Source organism: Mugil cephalus, chromosome 4, assembly GCF_022458985.1.
Source record: "Mugil cephalus isolate CIBA_MC_2020 chromosome 4, CIBA_Mcephalus_1.1, whole genome shotgun sequence".
NCBI lineage: Eukaryota > Metazoa > Chordata > Actinopteri > Mugiliformes > Mugilidae > Mugil > Mugil cephalus.
Genome location: NC_061773.1, coordinates 15,556,362 through 15,580,335, shown reverse-complemented (window position 1 = coordinate 15,580,335; position 23,974 = coordinate 15,556,362). Strand labels below are relative to the sequence as shown.

The following is a 23,974-nucleotide window of genomic DNA, read 5'->3' as shown; positions in this document are numbered from 1 at the left end:
ACGGAGCTTTGTCTCTAACAATAATTTTAGCTGAGGTTCCACAATTTAAGAAAATACCATTAAAAAATAAAACCATAAAAAAATTTCAAATTTCAACCCTAGAGTTTTATTGTAGGATGTCAGAAAACTGTTTTACTTTTGTGAAAATTGCATGTAGAAAATCAAGATTAATTAATTTACTTTATATGGTTCCTTGCCCTTAAACGGTAAACAAATGTAAACATGTATTCACACAATTAGAACATAACCTTCAATTGTCTCCATTTCCTGAAACCCTTCACACAGCCCAGTATCATGCTTCCCGGCAAATTTTATCAGTACCACCTCTTCTTTCCTATTTCGCCCTCATTCATCTGAACCTGGGAAATATTTTTTTTGGGACAATTGCGACAAATCATTTAAGTGCAGACATGGTAAAATATTAGTAGAAGAGAAAAACCCTGGATGTTAAAAGCTTCTCATTTCTTGATACATAGATATTCATGTCTATTTTACATGTTTTTTATGACATGTTGAATGTGAAGCACTTTGGTGCAAATGTTGTTTGCTTCGAAGGTGCTATATAAACGAAATAATCTTAAACTTTAACACTCTTTTGCACTTGATATAAGTGCCTTCTTCTACTGCTCTCTGTATCCCACCTTTTTTGACACATTTGATACATTTTCTCCTTGATTGTACACTTCAATTCTGTTCTAGAAGTACTTAAACCCATCTCTACCGGTCAAACCATAGACCTTTGCCAGCTGGTTGAGTTTTCGTTCAGGCACCCGGCGGCCAATCTACTTCCGGTTTTGAGTTCGCCGGGGTCCTGGCAGCACGGATTAGAAAGACAGTCCACTCTAACTGACACATATATACGTCTACTTCTTTCCTGTATACCTTTAAAAAAAACATTACAAATATGTCTGGCAGAGAAGGTGAGACGCACTTTCATCCGAGAGTCAGATCCTTTCATTTCATTACGAGATACAGATATTCAGAGTGTAACTGAACTCAGATTGTCATATTTCTCTGGGCGTGTTAGCAAGCTAATGCTAACGGCTGGTAGAGAGAGCGCGAGCCCGGTAACGTTCTCTGCTTTCACCAAACTACATTGTCGATTTGTCACGTTTACACTTTCTGTTGTCTTCTTGAGATAAATACGTAAATGACGACGATGTTTTAGCCATGTGCGCACCACTAAGATCGTTCAAGTTATTCGGCGTGTAATTACGCTTACTTTCAAAGCCATGCGCATTGAATAAGCGAATGTGAATGTTCAGGGTTTCCTAAACGCACCATTTAAATGAAATGGCTTGTCCTTTAGCACTTGAGCTCTTTCGTAATCTTTTACGATATTATAACATTATCTCGTTTATTTTCCCACAGGAGGTAAAAAGAAACCCCTGAAGGCCCCCAAGAAACAGAACAAGGACGCGGATGACGTAGGTGCCCTGTCTTCTTAGACTGATGATTTTCTTGGCTGTGCGGATGGTGGCGAATAAATCATACACCATGACAGTTTGAAGTTGTTATTGTATATATGTTTGAAAATTAAAAAGGAATCGAGTGCTATAAAAATACTAAGTCAAATTTTTGTTGATCTCATGTTGGCACTTGATATCCTGGGAAATATTTTTTTAGGACAGTTGCAACAAGTCATTTAAGTGCAGACATGGTAAAATATTAGTAGAAGAGGAACAAATCTCTCAGTTATGGGAGTGAAGACAAACTGGATGTCTTTGCAGGATGATCTGGCCTTCAAGCAGAAGCAGAAGGAAGAACAGAAGGCATTGGAGGCATTGAAGGCCAAAGCGGCAGGAAAAGGACCTCTAGGTAAGACCCGGGAGTGTTAGCGGTTCAGTTCTCTGTCCTTTCACTTGTCAAATTGTCCCCACAGGACTCTAAACTTTAAGCTGCATGTCCAACTGTCTCTGTAACTAGCATCACCATCACTGGATCAAGCCGCTATCTGATTTAAGATTTGAAAAGCTGGTGTTGCAGTGAGGAAGATTTCATTTGTTATTTGATTCAGTGCAAATCAAACGTTTCCTTTAGGATGAAGTTTTATGGTTTTCTTTTAATTAACTTTCGCTGCCCTGCTCCCTCTGGGCTCCCGTATAGTTCACGGTGTGCTCTGTCCTGCCACCTGCATTTACCTCCCACAATGATTGCAGCAAGTGGACAAAAAGAATCCAAGTCTTGTCAGTAGTTTGTAACTGGTTTGGTTTAGTGTCCGTAATTGCAAAATGTGTTTAGAAGCTGTTGTGACTGAAGGCAGCAGCACTGTCAAATTATTACAGCATCTTAGATGGAGACATTTAGACGAGTTAGAGAGATGTTGTGAACTACGAGGTGACGCACAAGGCCACGATGGTACACAAACGCCCATTACATCACAATCTGTAGCGGGACCATTTCAAGTAGTATCTTATATGACAAGCCCAGTGAAAAGCTATTACAGATGCAGTTTTTCAAAAATATTGTGCCCATTCATACAGCATCCATATGCTAAAAACCTCTTGATTGCATAGTTAATGCATCATTGTCTCAAGAAGGGAAACACTATTTTTATTTAAGAGCGTCTGCTAAATGTTACTGATGACTGGACTTTGCTGGACTCTTGTCTACTGAAAGCACAAGCTTCTAGGAACAAACACATGTAGCTTTAGTTTCCGTAGCTGTTGCATAGAACATTATTAGTTCTGCGCAAAGCAACCTCTGATTTACTGTACAGAGATTTATTTCAGTTTACTAATGTTGAACTAATGTTTAATTTTCTGTCTCTTCTTTCCACCAGGTGGCGGTGGTCTGAAAAAATCTGGCAAGAAGTGAAATCTGCTGCTGATGTTATTTGTCTGCTCCTGGCCTCCCCACCTCACATGGGGTGTATGTTATTTTGTTGTGTTTAATATGGACCCAGATTTCCGACCTGCCTCTGCAGCGGAGAACAGGAAATAAATTTTACAGTATATTTAACATATTTACGAGTCAGGCCCAGAACGCACATCATAGTTTCCCAATGATGCTGAATTAGAGGTTTCACAGTTTATTCTTCTCTACCACCTGAGCAAAGTCTTCACACCCAGTACAGAAATGCAGATTTGCATCTTTAGAAATGGTATTTACTTTGATATGAAACATCAGCTCATGTTTTTTTGTTCTGTTTTTTTGTTGTATTATAAAGGAGATACCAATAAAGTTTTGTAATTACCACTTGTCATTTTAATTCTTGGTTTATTGAAAAGGGGCTCAAATGTAAAGCTATGAGTAGTTTGACAGTGGTGATAAGCATTTCTTTTTAAACGTTTTTCAATATCCGCATGTGATCTGTATCTTCAAGTCCTCACAGATCTTTTCCTCCTGATAAGAACAAACATCTGTAGCTTAAACTTAAGCAAACTTTGAACTACAGCAGTGGTGATGTGCCAAGTTTTTGCAGACAGTGGTAGACTTTTACAAATTAAGAAACCTTTTCACAGCAGGTTCCTTCCAACCCATGGCATAAACACTAAAATTAGGAATTAAATTAACCGTGCAGCATATTGAACAAAACTCAATTATCGGCCAGTCTGGTTGTTATTGTGATTAAGAATAATTGGGGGTTTCTGATCCAACTAAAATTGTCCTTTTTTAAATTGGAATTAATGTTTCTACTGTTACGGTTCCATCAGTTTGAGTCTACAATGACTTTTTAGACTAAGATACTATATGTTCAAAGACTCATTAATATGAGTTTGGAGTGAAAAGCGTTGACACGGCACCTGGTTGATGTTTTATTACAGTGCAGCACTTACAGTAAAACGTTTCTCCAGTTTTTCAGTGCAGAACTGTGAGGACTCACTGTGAAAATTGGTATTAAATAGATGTGAACTTTAAAAAAATAACATCTGGTTCTGAGTTGAGAATCATCACTGAATTACACAACGTTTCTTATGATGAGGCAAAAACTAAAACTAAAAAATGGCTGTAACAATATATGCAAACTTGATACTATCATTCAGTCAAAACTCATCCTAGAAATCATCCAGAGGATCAGATACATGCAGCGATCCAACATGCACTCATGGGCACAATAAAGCAAACCAAGAACCACCACGTTGCTCTCTGTAATGTGATGAGTTCAGGTAGGAGTTAAATGTTCTGTCTTTTGGTTCCGAGCTGCATCTAAACAGGGTTCTTCTTGGCCATCTTCATCCGGAGAATCTGGATCTCCAGGTTGAGCTTCTCTCTCTCCAGCAGCAGGTTTCCACGTTTTAGCTCCATTAGATCTTCATCCACGACCACAAGCCTCGGCTTCTCCTCTTCCTCCACGCCTGGAGAAGAAAAAAAATAATAATTTAAAATGAAGGATAAAAATACATGAGTATGTAAGCATGACTGTATGAAGTTTATCTGAGTTACCGTCAGGATTGTCTATTGTGTTGGTTATGGACTTCAGCTCCACCTCCACAGGATAATGATCGCTCACTTCCAGGGCCTGGAAAATATTTATTATTGATGTAAATGTTATTTATTAACTGACAAACAGTGAAAATTAATGTGAGCCAAGTGAGGACATAACCAAACCAGCTCAAACTATTACATCATGGCAATTTTTTAGCTTATTAGCTTTTTAGCTATTTTATGCATAGTAGTTACAATGAAGCCACTCCACCAACTTTTCTCTGCCTCATCCCTTAGGATTGGGGTTAGTACACTTGTAAAGTTGGACTACCAGACAGCTGACATTTCATTAGCTTAGCATCCATTAATAAACTAACAGTTTGTTATTCTATGAAGCCATTCAAGGAGCTTTCCTCTATCTCATCCTTTAGGCAAACACATTTTTTTTGTCAGCATCCAAACAATCATAACCACAAAGATTTGGCGTTATCGATTAATATGTAAAATCCAACTGTCGTGTTGATGCAAATGACACATCACATGCATGTATTCAGAGATATGAATGCCGCGTGTGACATCAACATTTCCCTGAATTCACCCCTTTGACCCTCGTGATAAGTATGAACGGAGCAATACCAGACCTGCTCCTCGGTGAGTCTGAATGCCTCCTGGAAGTTGAAGGGTTTGGCTGAGTTTGGTACGATGGCCTTGAGCATGTCGTCTCCATAGACCACGATCCTGAACACACACACACACAGACACACACACAACATGTGATTTATTCATGTTATTCAAACTGGAAAGAGAAATTCATCTCGCAGCAGCCAGCCATGAAAAAACACGCTACAAAAACCAACTACAACTGCACAGATTATAAAGAAACAACCCAAAGGTGTAGATTTTCCACCTTATTGTCTGCAAATGTTCAAAGTCACCCATGTCACCGTATATCCAAAAAACAAGCTGAAACAAAGGCAACAGAACTTGTAAAGTTTCTTGATGATGTTCCATCCAAGTACTTCCTTAAGTTTTAAATGAAACTGGGGATTGTATGATCCTCGTCAGACAAGTTTCAGGTGGACAACAACCATAGATGTTTTTAATAAAACTAATAAAACTCCCTTGAAGAAGCTCCATCGATGAAACATCTTCATTCATCTCCCATCTCCACATTTTTCAAAAAAAAGTTTTGGATCTTAATACCCATTTTATGCAGTATGATTTGTTATTTCTTTTTCAAATGTTATCCATTTAAATGTTGATGGGAGAAAGGATCTGAACTACTTTTATATTACCTGTCATATGTGTGGTTGTTTCCAGTGCTCGCCGTGGTGTCGACATCGTCTCCAATCAGCCAGTGGAAGTTCTTGTCACTACGGATTCGGATTTTCTTCATGTCTCTCTTGGAGACGTACGAGCCGTCGGCATTGAAGTCACCGAGGATCATCACGTTCTGCAGCAGAGAGGCGGCAAATTAGAAACACTCTCATGACAAAAAGCTACACCATGAGCTGCGGAAGCAGCATTAGATCACGGTGTGTCCTTACATCAGTCCTCCACTTTTTCTTGATGTGCTGGAAGACGTCGTAGAGTTCGTCCAGCTCTTTCTCCGAGTCCTCTGGCTTGGTGTGAACTGGGATCAACACCAGGTCCTTCAGCACTGTGGTGGACACACACTCATATCTTTACATTTTGACAGTTGCAGCTGAGAAGAGCTCCTCTGCAGGCAAAATTATTACATGATGTTTCCTACCGGTGTTGAGACATCTGAATCTCAGGATGTATGGATCTCTGGCAAAAACATCTCCTTCCCCAGACAACTCATCATCAAACTGATAAGAACCCACCAAGTCGACCATGTCGTCCCTACGGAGACAGTTTGTGTTACATTAATATCTAAACTACAAGTCTGTGGCAATGTGACATGTTGAAAAAAAAAATAAGGTAAAAAAAATGTATGTATGTTAGTGTCATTTTGTGTCATTTTGTCTTTCAGACTCTGCTACTCCTCCTCTTCTCCTCCTCGTTTTCGATCTCCAGAGAGTCTCAATCATTGGCTCCATCAGCCTCTTTGCTCCAGGTGGTTTGATTCATTTCTACTATCTTCATCTCTACTCTATAATGTCTAACCATCAAAATATTCAACCTCACAAACTCATTAAGAACGGTTTTGCTTGTCATCTGTATGCAGCCATGGCCATCCTCAAACACATCCTGCTACGTTATAAGAAATTCACCCCACAGAAGAGTTCTCCAACCCACTCCAGGTTAGTCAGCATACTGAGTTGTTAAGGACTGTAAAACTTCTGTAATATTTACTCCTATCAGGCAAACTGCTTTTTGTTTCTAAATGCTCTCTTCTTATAAAAACTGTTCTGGTGAGCTGTTGTGCAGAGGTCAAACCCACTTATGAAAGGTGAACTCTCACCTGTACAGGAACATGAACTGCTCCTTGTAGCGCGTTCGGCCCAGACGAGTGCTGATCTTCAGAGTGTAGTGATGCTTCCTGTTGGATCTGAGCACACAGATACAGTTCATTTAATCAATGCTTAAATACAAGTAAACTTTCAACACCAAGTGTAAATTCATACATCTGCGATGACCAGAGGATGAATGAAGCCAACACTCACTTGTTGAGAGCTTCCAAAAGAGTTGTTACAGACGTCCCGCTGGCGTCCACCACCTCCAGGATCACAATGATGTCATATCGAGAGACGATCTGGGAGACAGAAACAGAACAATCAGAATTTCTCCATTTAAACCTAATAAAGGATTTACTTTTTGTTACAGCAGCTCCTTCTCAAAGTGTACCAGTGTTAAGAACAAAGAGCAGTGTAGGCAATAAGAATGAGTGAGAGTAAGTAGACAATTATGGTAAGAATACACGCATCAATGTAAAAAAAAATATAAGAAATATATATAACAATACGTATAAGTGAACCCGTGTTCCCAGTTTGTTACTCTATATGAGGTATTGCACAGCGGGAAATGAATTTGTTAGTTAGTTACTAACCGTCCAATAATATATAAGGAAATGTGGTCAAGTATAGGAAAATAAAGTGAACATGAGTTATTGTACATTATCAGTATAAATATGGTTATAAATATGGGTTTATGCACACTCAGAGTGAGGAGTTGTACAGGTCGATGGCCACAGGCAGGAATGATTTCCTGTGGCGCTCTGTAAGTCTTTTGCAAGTTGGGACTTGAAAAAGGGAAGGAGCTCTTTTGCTGGTGGCCAAACCAGACCAATCAGATGGCCAACAACCGGTCAGCTGATTCATTTGAAAAGTACACAATTTGCATTTCATTTTATTAGTAATTAATCTGTGTTTTCTTCTTTCTTCCTCCTGTGGTTCTGAAACAGCAGTAGAGATCCACTGGAGACAGCAGCTGTTATAATATTTAACTGCGGCCCAGATGATGGAGTGTGTGGAGACATATTTTAACAAGAGAAACTTAAAGCTGGCTACTTATACTCAGATCGCCCAGGTTGGGGAAGGTGTCAACGAGGTTTTTGTGTGTAAAGTGGCCCAGGCCATCTCCTTATCTGGTCTGGGCAGTTGGTTCTGTAATGGGTGTGTTCGCACTTGCACTTAAAGGCTGGCCACACTGATTACTCACAATGTTAATGCCAGGTCTGAACAGGGATTAAATGGAGGACGTGGCAGTGTAAGTCCGCCACGGTGTGATAGGTGTGTGTATTTTTATTTTTACCTTAACCACGGTGTTGAGCACATCTGGATCCGACACCTTGTTTTTCCCAAACTTCTGGATGTTAAAAGAAGCTATCTTCATGGTGCCTGAGGAGAACAGAAACAAAAAAAAAAAGAAGGGGAATATTTTTGGCATTTTAATGACTCTATTGTGTCTGAGCGTGTACAGGCAGGTGTGGTTGCGATGCCTGTGTGTTTAACAGGGCTTCCTAAAAGAGGGCAGCTTCTCAAATGAGTTTGCCTGAGGCCTGAGATCATAAAGCCGGCGCGCAGTGAGCTGAGCAAATATGTTTTGTGGTTTAGATACACAGAGTAAAGAAAAAATAATGTTTTACTTTGAATGGAGAGTGTATTTTAACTTCATTTCCTCGGGGAACAAGCAGAAATTTTAAATTATGATATGAACGGTGATGCAGCTGAAAGGAAGAATGAATCGGGAAATGCACCCAGTCTATCACTAATTCAGAGTGACAGACAATCATTCACACTCACACCCACGTCCAATTCAGAGTCACCAATTAACCTAATGAGCATGTCGTTGGATGGTGGGAGGAAACCGGATTACCTGGAGAAAACCATAGTACTATATGTTTAAAAAAAAGAAAAATATATAATATAAATATAAAAACATAACAGGAGTAATTTTAGTTTTTCTTGTACTTTCTCAAAATAACTGCAACAACTATTAATTGAATGAAAGAGGCCAAAAGAAGAACTTACTGAGGAAAATCAACATAAACTCAACTAAACAAACTAGGAGAATAAGTATTAGTAGTTAATTAAGTTGATTTATTTGTAAAACTGAAAAGTTTTAAAGTCCACACTGCCTCGGCTGTTTCATTTGCTTTTTAAGTTGGCATTAACCGCCTTAAATGTTTTTTACTGATTATTTCCAGCTTAATGGACAAGTGACTGGGTGGCTGGTTTCTACATTCTTCGCTGATCAGTGCCGAGATACAATCTGCATGAGAAAAACCAACAGAATTCAGGTTCCAACAGGTTTGGTCAAAGTCTTTGTGAGGCCCTTTCTTAGATCCCCCATCTGCTTTACATCAACATGGCACATACTGCACTGACACCACTGTAAATTCCGCTTTTAAGTCTGTCAGTGCTTCTTATGGAGCCCACCCACCCTAACAAGTCACTGACTGCAGAGCAAAGTCAATCCATAACCTTCAAGTTATATCATGTCATGCTGGAATCCTTTAAATAAGCCGCAGGTCTTGACTATAACACCTTCTTGAGGTGTATTGGTGTACAGTTTGGATGTATTCTTACTTGCTGTTCAGATATGTTGAGATGTCCCTTTCTTCCAAAGCAACTTTTTGAAGACAGCAAAAGAACTTTGCAATCCAATTCCAAAAAAACAAAAAACACCAATCAACCAAAACATAAAAACCACTTTCCTATTATTGTGTAGGTCTCCCTTGTGTCTCCAAAGCAGCCTTCTGAGGGTTTCCTGTGGTGTCTGGTAACAGAATGTTGTTAGTGGGGTCCTTTGGATCCTATGCATTGAGGGGAGGGGCCTAGAGCTGTTTTTCATGTTTTTTTTTTTTAGTTGTTCCTGAACCATCGTTGTGTGTCTGTGTCAGGCTGCGTCCTGCTGGGTGTGGCTGCAGCCATCATTGCTGTGGGGTGGAGGTGCCTGGTCTGGTCTAGGTGGGTGATTCATGTCGAAGTAACATCCACATTAATGGCAGGTCCCCAGCAGAACTTTGTGCGTCTTTAATGTTGTGGCTAATCTGTGTATATGCTGCTTTCCTCATATGCACGTTTAAATCTATCCATTAGTTTCTTGTCCTCTCTCTGTGTCTTTTCTGTACCATCTTCAACATATTATTATTTAAAACTACACCCACTTTCTCCAGCTCCAACCACAAAGTTTCACCATCTCATATAAATTCCAGTAATTTAATCTCAATATAATTCCAATTTTATTTTGATATTTTAAGTACATTCTGCTCGTATCACATGAAAACTACAACTAAAACATATAATTGTTTGAATTTTTGTTATGTATATAAACATTTGACACATTCATTTTAATGTTTCATTATTTCCACCAACGCATTTGATGCAATGTCAAACTTAATTTGAATATAGCGAGGAACGTTTTTACAGCTTTTGTTACCCACATAACAAAAAAAATGGCAACAAGATAATAACGGACCAAGAAACCTGAGTGTGGAGCTCAACTGTTTGCGTTTCTCACTCGTCTCACTTGTTGGTTGCGAGTTGTGGTTTAACAGGAGACTCATAGTTCAGGTCTAGGTAGCCGCAACTGGGGAAGTCGTCCAACAAGTTTGCATTGGTGCTGTTACACAAACGGGTGATCAGTGGTTATCACCGCTGATACAATCAACGTGACGTCAACAAACACAGTGTGATAAATACCAACGCTGTAAACACTGGGATCAGATATCAGTGATGGCCCGCCAAGTTTCACCTCTTGTGAAACAATAATACTGTTACTGTACCATAAACTGACTGACCTTACATGACTTCCTTACTCCCGCTGAAATGCGAGGTGATCTATTCTGATCTGGTGTTTACATGTACCACTACACTTAATCAAAACAGCCTCTCATCTAATCAGTATAATCATCATTCAGAAGAGGAGAATAGAAGAGTACAGTCTTTTTGTTGGTACTTTGAGATGTTTGCCCGTTCATGCCCCCTCTGAAAACCAGAAAGTTCGGTGTGCTCTGTTTATATTTTGTCATATTTTCACCTGAGGGAGCGTCAGACATAGCATACTCAGGCAGAACGGAGCCTGACATGACTTATAATCGGGAAAAGGAATATTCTACCTATTCAGTTTGGGCCTGTTTATTCCAGGTGGGGTGTTTATATGGAGCATTTTTATTTCGGGTTCGGCTTCTAAACCGATTTTAATTGGACTATTAGGCTCCATGTAAACCCAGCTACTGAGTACAGCGTCAGCACGTGGTCAGTAACAGACCCTAGCCATGCACTATTCTGATGGATAACACCCGCAGATGTTTCTACTGAAACCCCAACTTCCCATCAGTCTTTTAAAAACAAAACACTGTCTTCAATAAACGCAATGAGTCTAGCCCTTGTTTCAGCTTGTTTATTTGGATAACCCCGGCTGACGTTTCTGTGGCTCTAGTCTGAAAAGGATATCCTGCACCACTGGTACTAGTCGGACCATTCATTGTGTTGAGTCACCGGATGAACGAGTTGGTTGGAGAGGTTAAACCAACTTGCTAATCATCACAGAAAACCAGAGCATGAGAAGATAAACAGAAGTGACAAACTAAGAGAAAATTAAGCAAAGGGACTTCTCCTTTGTCATGTTTTTTTGAACACATTCATATCCGCAAATATTTCCACAACAACATGACACCATGAGAGGGGAGGTCAGCTCTCTCCAGCAGTAGCTCTTGTTAGTAGCTTCCTAGTCTTCGAGCTGTCCCTAGCTGAGCTAAAATAGATCAGCTGGGAAAGTGTCTAACTGGGTCACTGGTTCAATCCCTGGTTAATTGTTGTAATCGTTTGGGGGAACTCCAGCGTAGCTGTTAGAGGAGGAGCTTTGGAGTGAAGGGCTCTCTTGATGAGCACCTAACACCCAAATTCCTCCCTAGGTTACGTGAGTTGTAGTCCACTACTCTGAGTGTACAAATGAATGTGTCAGAATTAATAATATTCGTCTTCTAATAGCAGGCAAACCCATGAACCCATGTACCAGCTGGTTGTTGGCTGTACCTCACTGGAGGTACTGAGTTTCACTGGACTGCTCACCTGTACTACTGGTATCAGCATTCAGCTCCATCTTTATTATGATCCTCACCTTTATTTTAAGTTTTACATCGGTGTACAGAGGAACTGTTAATAGCACGTGTCAAACACAAGCCTCCAGACTGCCAACGCTCGTAAACAGCGTTCCTTCAGGCTGTAAACAAAGGTTTGTTCTGTCAGTGGGAACATTCCCTCTACACTTACTAATGTTTAAATGACAGCTTTGCACCTGACGTCCTATCGAAAACATCATAATACACACCAGCTTGGAATCTTAATTTTTTCAGTTCCCAAGGCTCGTTATTAACTGGCACAGCCAGGATCGAACCCCCTCGAACCCCCATTGGATAATCAGCTGTGATTGGTACAGCACACGCAAAGCAAGCCGGATGTTGGCCAGATGTTTCCCATGAGAGCAGATGAAACATGAGCTCTCTCTGGCTCAGGCCTAACAAGACACAGCAGCAGCCAGAGAAAACATGGTGGTGCGTGATGCACATACACTATGTGTTTTTGACTTTAGGGCCACCATCATTGTCTTTCTTCGATGAAAACACAGTTTATTCTGAGGACTTTTGTTTTCATTGTAACGCTACACGATGGTCATCTTCAGCCTCTGAAACCATTTACATTTATTCACGGTGGCCACTCATAGCATATTGATGATCACAAAACTTTTCATCTATCCAACTAAATCAAAAACAATGTTGTTTAGGATCTGACACTAATACATGTTCTGGCTCAAAACCACTCAGGTCATGGCGTTAGTTAATATAAAGGCTAGAACACCTTCATCCTTGGAGTTTAAATGTGACCTTAGGTAGGACATAGGAAAAAACACAGCAGTCTCCTGTGTGCAAGGCCATCCCTCAGTAGACCCATCTATCCACCCTGACCTCCACCATCTTTGTATGTTCTGGTTCACTCTCAGGTTTCTCACAGCATCTGTTTAATCTGCAGCAACAACGGAGAGAGCATTTAGCAGATAAAGAGCCAGATGCGTCATCAAGAGTTGATTGACACCGAAAGCTAAAAATAGCGCAAAGACTTAATAACACTGAAGGAATGCTAAAGCGTCTGCAAATCAGCTGACTACATTTCTACTGCCACTGTCCTTTTCCATTGAATTGAACTGCTTAGAAATTAGTGAAATGCCATCTGCTACTCCGTGAACAAGCAAATATATCTAAATATCAAAAGATTTTCTGCTTGATGAAATTACACAATCTCTTGAGAGGTGTAGCTAAACATGATAAGCACAGACATGATGGTAGCGATATGTCCTAAAATAGCCAGTGTACACAGGATGAGCCATGAAGATTTGGGTAACAACATCATGGCATTTCCTGCGTTGAAATGCTACACAGGAAAAGAAAGGAGACCCTAAGCTACAAGAACAGGCAAAGTTATTTTAGACCTTTAAACCAAAGTTTGATGTGGGTAGAAATTCTGATCTTTAAAACGGCCACCTGCAGTGAAACACTGTGTCAGGCACAAACATTTGCTCAGAGTTATAGAGGACATACAAGTCCTGCATTTTACTGGGGGCTTCAGGTTTCACTGTCATTTTATCCCTTTGTTCATCGTCCTTTGGCTGCACACCGTTAAAGCCAAACGGCAGGACAAGACTGAGGATTACTGCAGAAGTAAGAGCATGAAACACACCAAAGTAAACATGAGTGACACCTTGTTAAGCAGTAGATGACTAATGAAAGTTAGCAAGTTACTGGGAGGAGCAGGGACGTTAGGAAATAAAATCAAAGTAAGATATTAAAAATATTTGCTTTTTTATTCCACATATAAAGTCAGTCCTCCACTGAATCTCTCTATCGTCATGACAGCACCAAAGCATTTTTGTTATTTAACCCAGCGCACCGACTGAAATGTCAAAATATTGGGAACATGTCGCTGCAACGCAACACGATTCAATAGCACTACAAACCACAGCCTCCACAATGGATCAACAGCCCTCTCAGTTATTTGAAGTGAATACTGAAGCTTCATGAAGACAAGATTTACCTTGAGACTGTTACAACAGAATGAATTCACTTGTGTACTTAAGTCTATCTCCAAAATGTTTAAACCTCTAATGAACAGCCTGTTTTTTCTAGTTTCTACGTTACTTGATATCTCAAATTTAAATTATTGATAGAAAAACATGACAACCAAAAAAAGCTAAATATAAATATAAATACAATTATATTAAATGTAATACACGAGTCAGATTTAACATAATGAACTTCACTATTCCGCTGTCGTTTTAGTCAGTTAACATAAAGACTGTAGCACTTCCTCCACCAAAAACCTTACTGTAATTTTCCACCTGATTTCCCAGCCAGACTCTGTCATTGTTTAGGGACATGTAAAGCCTCTCAGGTATTAAACTCACTGTAAGCAAAGACAAACAAGCCGTTTCTCACCTGAAAGAGGAGGAAGACGAGGTGAATACGCTGCTGCTTAAGGTCAGACGAGGTTCTTTACACCAAAGAGTCAAATGAAGACAGAGAAGGCAGGAACCTTGTTGACTTCGCGATGTTGACTTCCCTGGCAGCCTGGGGCAAAATACTCTGCGAGGGTGATTGGACGAATGCCAACCAATGGCAGGAGCTGGAGAGGAAGGAAAAAAAAAAACCTCAACATGTGTCTCAACACCTGCCCATCCTTGTAATGTTTTATGTGCGACACACCTGTAAAAAGGAGCCGAGGCTGACGACTGGCAGCTACAGTTGGACACATCATTCAAGGTTGGCCGTATTTTCTGAAAGCAATGACAAACATATTAAAATGCATAATGAGTGTGCATGAGAGGGAGGAGAGTCTTGCTGAGTAGCGCTGCAGGAAACCACAGGAAATGGTTTAACCTAAATACACATAAACTTATGAGTCTGAGATACACAGTGCTTTATCATCTCAGCAAGTGCAGCATTATTGTGCTGCAAGTGTAATAATAATATAAAGTGTATGTTTTTTTAAGTGATCTCATGAGATTAACCTGACAATAGGTGAAGAAGACTTTTACTTGTCATTTAAACCGCATATACGGCGCCGCTGGCCACAGAATTCTTTGACATTTCTGCATAAAAATGAAATCACAAGCCTTGACCAAAGACAAAGAGAACCAAATAAAGGAATGAAATAGGAATATTATGCTTGTGCATTTGTTTGTGCAGAAAATGACTAGGACTATAAATGAATTTTAATTCCAAATTAGAGTCCCTCTACGTACTGAGACTCAGGTGTTTTGTTACAGTCCGATTTTCACAGCACATGTTTGTGGAAGAGCAAGATGACATAGACAAAGGACCTTTCTGAGCAGTTTCAACAAAAGAGTAGTTGTTGATCATCAGGCTGAAAAAGGTCATCATTCGTTTCTGTTACTGCTGCCCAAGGGGGCATGGCAGATACTAAAAACAAGAGTTAACTTACTTTTACAGCTCTCAGATGTGTAATTTTGGCTCACTTTCCCAAATTATACAAAGTATAATATTTTGTTTTCATTTGTCTGTTTGGGCTCTCTTTGTCTACTTTCAGGACTCATGTGAAAGTTTGCTGATGTTTTGAGTTTGTTTGTTTTTTTAATGCAGAAATGTGGAAAATTCTGAGGTGTTAAAATACTTTTAACTGTATAGGAGATGCAGTACATAGTTAAATAACTTATGGAGACCGTACAAACAGTGCAACACAGACACTACAAAACACCTTGGAAGACAAATGTATTTCCACTCCAATACAACAGAGAGGGGACGTACAGAGTATAAGTGAGGGTACTTAATATGATGTAAACATCTGATTGATAAGTAGCAGTTACTTGTGTAGCGTTAATCTGTACCAGTGTCCTGTTCCAACAAGAAAAATACCAGAAGACGTTGTAAAACAAATAAAAACAACCTGAGAATGCAAGCAGTGGCGTAAAATGGAAACGATGATTCCCAGTGAAGGTAGACAGAGGCTGAGCAGCCAAAACAAACAACGACTTTTGTTTTTCTTGAGCTTACATTTAAATTTTGTGGTCGGTAGGGTATTTGAGGTATGTGTGAGATCTGTGTGTTGGGCAACTCGACTACAGTTTAATTACATCTAGTGTTTTCCACACTGCACAGTCTGGTGGTGGCAGCAACTACAACCACAACACTACAGAACAGTTTTAAGATCTAATTTAATGTGATTTAGGGGCTGTAAAGAGTAGGCGACTAGTCTGTTTGTCGACTTCACTGTTGGACCATGACGCTTAAAGCAGTGAAGTCGACTAGTCACTGATCATGTGACAGTAATGACATGGACGCCTCCAAGAAGACAGGTGAAGGGCCTAGTGGGTCATTGCAGGAAAAATAGGAGCAGTTCATCGAGTGTGGGAAATCCTTCACTAAAGATGAAGCCTATACTACCGTGACATTCAAACCATGTACGTCAGTCCTGAAATACAACAAAGTTACTATTAAATGCTAGCAGAGGAATGTCCAAATCTCTCAACACATGTCAATAAACATCTTGAGTATACAGAGAGAAGGAGGCGGAGGTGAATTTCATTGTCAAAGTAATTAGACCTTTAGCTGCAGTACAAGGAAATGAGAGAAATGAGAGAAATACTTTTTTTTGTACCTGGCTATCCCAAACCTACAACACACTGTGGAGCATTATTAATTATATTATCAGAATGTCTTTATTGGCCAAATGCACAATGTACACAGGAATATTACCTGGTGTATCAGCGCCACATAACATTAAATAAAGGTTAACTTGCAAGAAAGAAAATATATATATATATATATATATATATACATATATACATATATACATACACACACAATTTAGAAAGATAAACTGGAAATATATGTTTACATGCGATGCAATGACACGAATAATTACAGGCAAGAAACGTCTGTTGCTGGTTCATGCAGAAATGGATTGGTGTGTTTGCTACAGTTCTAAGTGTCTTAGGGAATCATGGAGAGTAGGGGTCTGGGAGAGTTTTGTTCGGGCCCAGGGGAAAAAACTGTACGAGTGTCTGGTGGTTTTTGAATCTGCGACTTGATGGGAGTGTTGTGAACAGACAGTGAGCAGGGTGTGACAGGTCTCCTACTATCCTTCTAGCCCTCTGCCTTGACTTGACTTTCAACACATAAACAAAAAAAATAAATAAAATATCTAGAGCACAAACCCCTAATGTTTGGCCTTTGGTCACTACCGATAATGGACATGTGTTTCATTAATCGCTGCTTTAGAATCAGGCAATATTTCCTCAGCCTGTGGAACTCAGCTACGTGGTTATTTTCTGATGTAAAGTTTTGGCTTTGGAGAATCAATGTTTAAATATTAGTCGGCAAATGAATTGGGTATTTAATCAGCTTTTGGAGCTAAGTGGACATTAGAGGAATCCCAGTAATCCCATTTATATGTTGTGTTTCCCCAAGTTCTTTATTTGAAAATCCTAAATTTTGTCTTTATCTGTTAGTGACGTAATGTTTATACGCACATGTTAAATCACCAAGACAGCTAACAAATTCATATTAGTACTTTTAATTTGTATATAGTAGGTATGTACGTGACGTCACAGCTAGCGAAGTCTCTATGGTTACGGCCATTGAGTGGCAAAAACTGACAGTTGAGCATCGAGAACAGCCGCATTAGTTTGAATCACTGGCTTTAATAGCGCCTAAACTGTAAAAATAATTTAAAAAGGTGAAGAGCTGTTGTGCGATGACTGGTGTTGGTGTTGTGGTTCACATTTACTGTCAGGTAATATTAATTGATGCTGTTTTTGTTTGTTTGTTTGTTTTTTTGATGGAGTCATACCTTAAATTACGTCTGGAAGGCTGTGAGAGAAGTTCGTTGATGTTGTTCTTTAGGCATATTGGCCGACATTAACTTTTTACATTCCAACAACATTAAACAGAATATTTGCAATCACTCCTCCTCATCCTTTTAATGTCCGGTTGGACATTACTTCTCAGTAAAGCTCTTAGCGTTAGCATAATTTATTTAGCTATATTTATCATAACTGAAATTACCTAAAACTAACTTAAACTGAGGCTTTTTCTATATCTTATTGGTTGTATGCTACACAAAGAACTTGCATTGCACCGCCAAAATGTCATGGTTGATATGATAAGTAATAAATAATGCTGAGGAAATATCATTTGAAATCCTTCCAAAAATGCTGAGAAGACAACAAGAAAGAAAGAAAGAAAGAAAGAAAGAAAGAAAGAAAGAAAGAAAACTAATCAGATAGACTGCCAAGGGTCAGGCAACAACTTCAAAGGAACTGCAGTTTTTTCACAGAAACATAGATTCACTCTCACAAGTAAACAAGTTGCGGTCTGATGAAACTGTGAAGCAAGAAAACAATACAGCTCATCAGCAAAACAACATCGCATTTTTCAACTTTTCTGCAGATGCTTTCGGGAAGATAGAGGGACGCATTTATTTGGCATCGAGTACCGGTTTGTAATGGCACACAATCGCCCGGAGCTGAGTTTGAAGACAACTCTCAACTTGATGATCCACATTCAAATCAACAAAAAGAGGGATTCAGCAATAAAATATTTGGAAAGGCCCAGAAAGAACCAGGCCACATCCCAAATCAAGATGTGTCAAGCTGGTAGACACTTGTGCAAGTAGTGATGTTGTTAAATTAAACTATATTTGGGCCCTCATGTTATGTTATCTTCACTTTATTTGGCTGTTGTTGTTTTGTTTTTTTTTACCTTTTGACTTTAAATTTTTTTTTTTTTTTACAATGCATAGGTTGTAATTCTGATATGATTCCACTTTGGTTAAAAACAATACAATATTTTTTTAACTGAGCAGTTTGTGAGTTGGAAGCTAACAGTAATAACAACAATAATAATTAGGTCTGGAGCTGAACCTGAATACAGTATTCAGAAAGGCACAAATAACAGTTTTTTACAAACACTTATTTCGAACAAATAAAAAAAACATTATTTGCACTGAAGAAGCACCGAAGCACCAAATCATCATCAGTCATGTTCTGCCCCTTCGAGTCAGCCTAAATCACCTATATTAGCAGCATTTAATGCATTTAACACTTATCCTAAATTAGTGTAACAAAAAATAAAAATTTACACCTATTTTGAATTTTACTTGAATACAAATACACCCCTAATATTATTATTGTTATTATTATTATTATTATTATTATTATTATTATTATTATTATTATTATTATTAATAATATTAATAATATTTTTATTTTTGTCCTTTGTTCAGTTTTCCTGTAAAACCTGGGAATGCCAGTGTAAATAAACCTGGTTTGTGTTTTCAGACAACCTGCAAGACAGAACTCGTCCTGATTTCTTAGTGCTTTTCCCAAGAAAGGCATGCTGATATGATGAGCCAATCTCCAAGCATTGTGACAGTTTGATTCTCCTCTGAAACCTTAACTGAATCATATTGATGGCCCGACGGAGCTCCACCTCTTATCTCACGTCACCGTGAACCAGGAACCAGGAAACTACTTCCCTCTTCTCTGGAAAAGACGAACACTTCGAGGTTGACTGCAACATTTAGCTTCACAACTCAAGGAGAGGAGGTAAATGATTCAATGGTAGTATTAATACTTAATATAAACCCGACACTGACTGAAAAATAAACAGAGAATGAAAGTGAAAGTAAGTGGACTTGTTACTGCAGGGGTATTTCCAGTTTAACTTTCTTCCTGGTGTGTGTTTTTAGGCAGATTCAAGGTGAAAATGGCTTCCTGTTCAGAGAAGGATCTTTTGTGTCCCATCTGCCATGACATCTTCAAAGACCCTGTTGTCATCTCATGCAGCCACAGCTTTTGTAAAGTCTGTCTGCAGAGATGGTGGAGAGAGAAGCAAATACAGCTGTGTCCAGTTTGTAAGAGAATATCATCAAAGGATGAAACACTCTGTAACCTGGTGTTAAAGAACCTGTGCGAGGCCTTTGTGCAGGAGAGAGAACGGAGAGCTTCTACGAGGTCTGAGCCTCTCTGCAGTCTGCACTCTGAGAAACTGAAACTGTTCTGTCTGGATCATCAACAGCCAGTGTGTGTCGTCTGTAGAGACTCAAAAATACACAGCAACCACAAATTTAGACCAATTGATGAAGCTGCACAGGATCACAGAGAGGAGCTACTGAAAACCTTGACGCCTGTACAGGAGAAACTGAAGATCTTTGAAAAAGCCAAAGAAAACTGTGCACAAACAGCAAATCACATTAAGGTCCAGGCTCTGCAGACAGAGAGTCAGATTAAGGAGCAGTTTAAGAAGCTTCACCAGTTTCTACAAGAGGAAGAGGAGGCCAGGATCAAAGCTCTGAGGGAGGAAGAGGAGCAAAAAAGTAAAGCAGTGAAGGAGATGATAAAAAGTCTGAGCAGAGAGATAGCAACTCTTTTACAAACAATCAGAGCCACAGAGAAGGAGCTGAGAGCTGAAGACGTCTCATTCCTGCTCAACTACAAGGCTGCAGTGGAAAGAGTGCAGCAGCGCCCCCTGATGGATGATCCACAGATGGTCTCAGGAGCTCTCATAGATGTGGCCAAACATCTGGGCAACCTGTCCTTCAACATCTGGAACAAGATGAAGGAGAAGGTCTCCTACAGTCCTGTGATTCTGGACCCAAACACTGCTCATCCAGACCTTGTCCTGTCTGAAGATCTGACCAGTGTGAGATATGAAAAGAAACAAAAGTTTCCCGAAAACCCAGAAAGGTTTGACCTCTATCGCATTGTCCTCGGCTCAGAGAGCTTTAACTCAGGGATTCACAGCTGGGATGTTGAAGTTGGAGACAGTACAGACTGGGTCCTGGGTGTGGCAACTGAGTCCGTCCAAAGGAAAGGAAACATAAAGTCTGGATTGTGGAGAGTTGGGTTAACCGATGGTAAATATGTGGCAGCCTCTCCATCAGAACCCCACATCGTTCTCCCAGTGAAGAATCTCCAGAAGATCAGAATTCATCTGGACTGGGATAGAGGGAAGCTTTTGTTCTCTGATCCCAGTACCAACACACGCATTCATGCCTTCATGCACACCTTCACTGAGAAGTTGTTTCCATACTTCAGCAATAAGAAAGAAAAACAACTTACTATAGCTCCAGTGACAGTCTTTGCTACAGTGAAACACATTAGTTAGTGATGACAATCGGGAGATTTAACCGTAATAGATAAGAATAGATACTGTAGATACAGGTTAATTTAAGATATGTGTTATTGATTCTACTTGTATTAACTTTGAAACGTTTGAAGCTTGCCATTTTTATTAACTTGGATTTATAACAACTACAGTGCATTTCAATATTGAACTAAATCAAGAAATAATAATATATACATACTACACGTATTTAACACATTTTCACACTAATCCTGCAGTGTAACCCGCTTTTCCGTCATTAATATGTAACTCCTTGACTTTTTCGTGTGGGTTGAGTGTTTTGACTGATGCATGATACAAACAGGGCAATGAAATACATTTGACTTGTCTTGTGATTAATTATTATCGATGTTCAAAGGATAATTAGTGTTACAGCTGTTCTATGTATGAATATCTTGTGATTTCAGCTTTTCATACGACAAACATTAGCAATTACAGTAAGTATTTGGGGGTTTGCTAACCAGAAGCTAAAGTTATCTTAGCTAACTAAATTTCAAAGATTACAGATTATGGTTAGTGGTCTGTTCACAAATATCTAATATGTAATCTTGCATGGACTGTAGAAAGGAATTGTGGAAGAATTAACCAAATATGTAAAAAGTATCAAATTAGCTTAGTTTAAAATTCTACTTATGCTAATAAGCCAACTGCTCAGCTAGCTACCTCTACCTCTGCAAACTAGCCAGTTTTGAGAGATTTTTATTCACAGGGATCTAATCATTCAGTTCATTGAAAAATGAGGGGGAAAAAATATAATGTGAACGGTAAATTAAAGCAGAAAAGACCAAATTTATCTAAGATGTTTTTGCTCAAACAACAACTGGGGAAACAGTTAAATAATCATAACTTTAAAATTTACACAGCAAAACAAATATTAGAAAAGTATAAAATTAATTCACCGAGTTTTTTTAAACTAATAATAAAAGCTTTTTTTTGTTTTTGTTTTTGTTTTTTTACAATATTAGGACTTTAGCTAGCTAGACAGCTGATGTGCTACTTTACTCTTGGCTAGGCTTGCTAGCTAAAGTGTATAAACTAAAGCCACGTCAACTGTATTTTTTAAAATGGCATTGAAAGATTAGGAAAGATATTCAATAATATTACATCTAAAGTCCAAATTCAGCAAACAATCCAATTGATCAGCCAAACTGGATGTTTACTTACAGCAGGTAAAATAAGTATTGAACACATCACAATTTTTCATAGTAAACATATTTCTAAAGGTGCTATTGACATGTAAAATAACAGAAGGGCTCTATGTTTGGGATCATTGTCTTGCTGAAATGTTCACCCTCGCTTCATCGTCATCATTCTGGTAGATGGCAGCAGAGTTTTCTCAAGAATTTTCCCATTCATCCTCCGTTCAGTTATATGAAGTTTGCCAGTACCACATGCAGAAAAACAGCCCCACACCATGATGTTCCCGCCTCTAAACTTCACTGTTGGTATGGTGTTTTTGGGGTGATGTGCAGTGCATTTTGTCCTCCAAACATGGTGTGTGTTATGGCATCCAAAGAGTTAAATTTTGTTCTCATCTGACCAGACTATGTTCTCCCAGTATTTTACAGGCTTGTCCAAATGTTGTGCAGCAAAATGAGCTTCAACATGCTTTTTCTTCAGAAATGCCTGAGTCTTGCGTGGTCTAGCGTGTACGCAGTCTAGCGTGCATACGTGCCATGGCCGTTGAGTGCATTGCTCACTGTTCTCTTTGAAACAATTTTACCTGCTAATTCCAGGTCTTTCTGAAGCTCTCCACAAGTGGCTCTTGACTTTTGGACAACTCTTCTGATAATTGTTTTCACTCCTCTGTCAGAAATCTTGTGAGGAGCACCTGGTCGTGGACGGTTTATAGTTGAATGATGTTCTTTCCACTTCCAGTTCATGGGCCCAACAGTGCTCACTGGAACATTCAGAAGTTTAGAAATCAAACAGTAAACAGTGCCATCAGAATAATTTTGCAAGGGTGCAAAGGTCTTGAGAGAATTCTTTGCTTTTACTCATCATGAGATGTTTTTGTGTGACACCTTAGTAATGACACACCTTTTTATAGGCCATCAGTTTGGACTGAACCAGCTGATATTCATTTGCACTGACAAGGGGCAGGATGGTTTTCTGATCACTGATAGATTTCAGCTGGTGTCTTGGCTTTCCATGCCTTTTTCCACCTCCCTTTCTGCATGTGTTCAATAAATTTTCCCTCTGTCGTTTGACATTATTACACATAACTTAATTTCTGAACTTATTTGTTTTGGAAATGGGGAGAACACCAGATACTCTCTTATACTTTTACAACTTTGGCATTTCAGTTGAACTATCAGCATATTCAGACATTATTATTTATTATTATTCATAAAGCTAATAAAAATAAAATAAAACAATAACTTATGATGAATTCATTAAGATGTTATCTTTTTCTCTAGCTCAGCTAGCTACCTCGAGAGATTTTTATTCACAGGGATCTAATCATTCAGTTCATTGAAAAATGAGGGAAAAAAAATATAAATGTGAATGGTGAATTAAAGCGGTGAATTATTATTTATTATTATTCATAAAGCTAATAAAAATAAAATAAAACAAAAACTTATGTTGAATTCATTAAGATGTTATCTTTTTCCCTGAATTTGTTAGGTAATTTCCAAAGTAATTTTCTGTGGTCAGCAATTCAAACTAAATGTTGTTGTTTTTTTAATAATTGAAAATTTAATAAATAAATTAAATAAAAATGTATTTGATTACCAATAATAATGAAGCTACATCAACTTTACCCTCTAAAATGGTAGCTATGTCAAAAAGTTAACTTTATAAACATTTGCAAGTTGTAATCTCATCTCATCTCATCTTCATACGGTTGTGGGGGTTGCTGGAGCCTATCCCAGCTGGCATAGGGCGAGAGGTGGGGTAAGACAGGCAAGTTGTCATTTGTAAAGTGTATTTTAAAACAAATGTTTCACCATCTGGATCTTTGGTAATTTGCGTTCATTTGTTGTTGTTTTTTTAAAA

At 38.9% G+C, this 23,974-nt stretch overlaps 2 protein-coding genes across 3 annotated transcripts; one reads left to right on the top strand and one right to left on the bottom strand.

Moving 5' to 3' along the window:
• Window positions 1-3,745: 3,745 nt before the first annotated feature.
• Window positions 3,746-14,440, bottom strand: dnase1l4.1 (deoxyribonuclease 1 like 4, tandem duplicate 1). 2 transcript variants are annotated; one of them, XM_047583089.1, is made up of 10 exons: window positions 14,267-14,440; window positions 8,086-8,171; window positions 6,999-7,087; window positions 6,797-6,883; window positions 6,122-6,234; window positions 5,916-6,028; window positions 5,664-5,821; window positions 5,010-5,106; window positions 4,387-4,462; window positions 3,746-4,298 (listed from the first exon to the last, which is right to left on the bottom strand). In XM_047583089.1, the coding sequence occupies exons 2-10, from the start codon at window positions 8,164-8,166 to the stop codon at window positions 4,150-4,152; spliced, it is 963 nt and encodes a 320-aa protein (XP_047439045.1). In that variant the 5' UTR covers window positions 8,167-8,171; window positions 14,267-14,440; the 3' UTR covers window positions 3,746-4,149. The 2 variants fall into 2 exon arrangements, with proteins under 2 accessions (XP_047439045.1, XP_047439046.1); XM_047583090.1 differs by lacking the exon at window positions 14,267-14,440 and adding an exon at window positions 9,363-9,563.
• A 4,844-nt stretch (window positions 14,441-19,284) lies between these two features.
• On the top strand, window positions 19,285-23,573 carry LOC125006193 (zinc-binding protein A33-like). Its single transcript, XM_047582010.1, has 2 exons — window positions 19,285-19,395; window positions 19,539-23,573. Exon 2 carries the CDS (start codon window positions 19,556-19,558, stop codon window positions 20,954-20,956), a length of 1,401 nt encoding a protein of 466 aa, XP_047437966.1. The 5' UTR covers window positions 19,285-19,395; window positions 19,539-19,555; the 3' UTR covers window positions 20,957-23,573.
• Window positions 23,574-23,974: the final 401 nt, after the last annotated feature.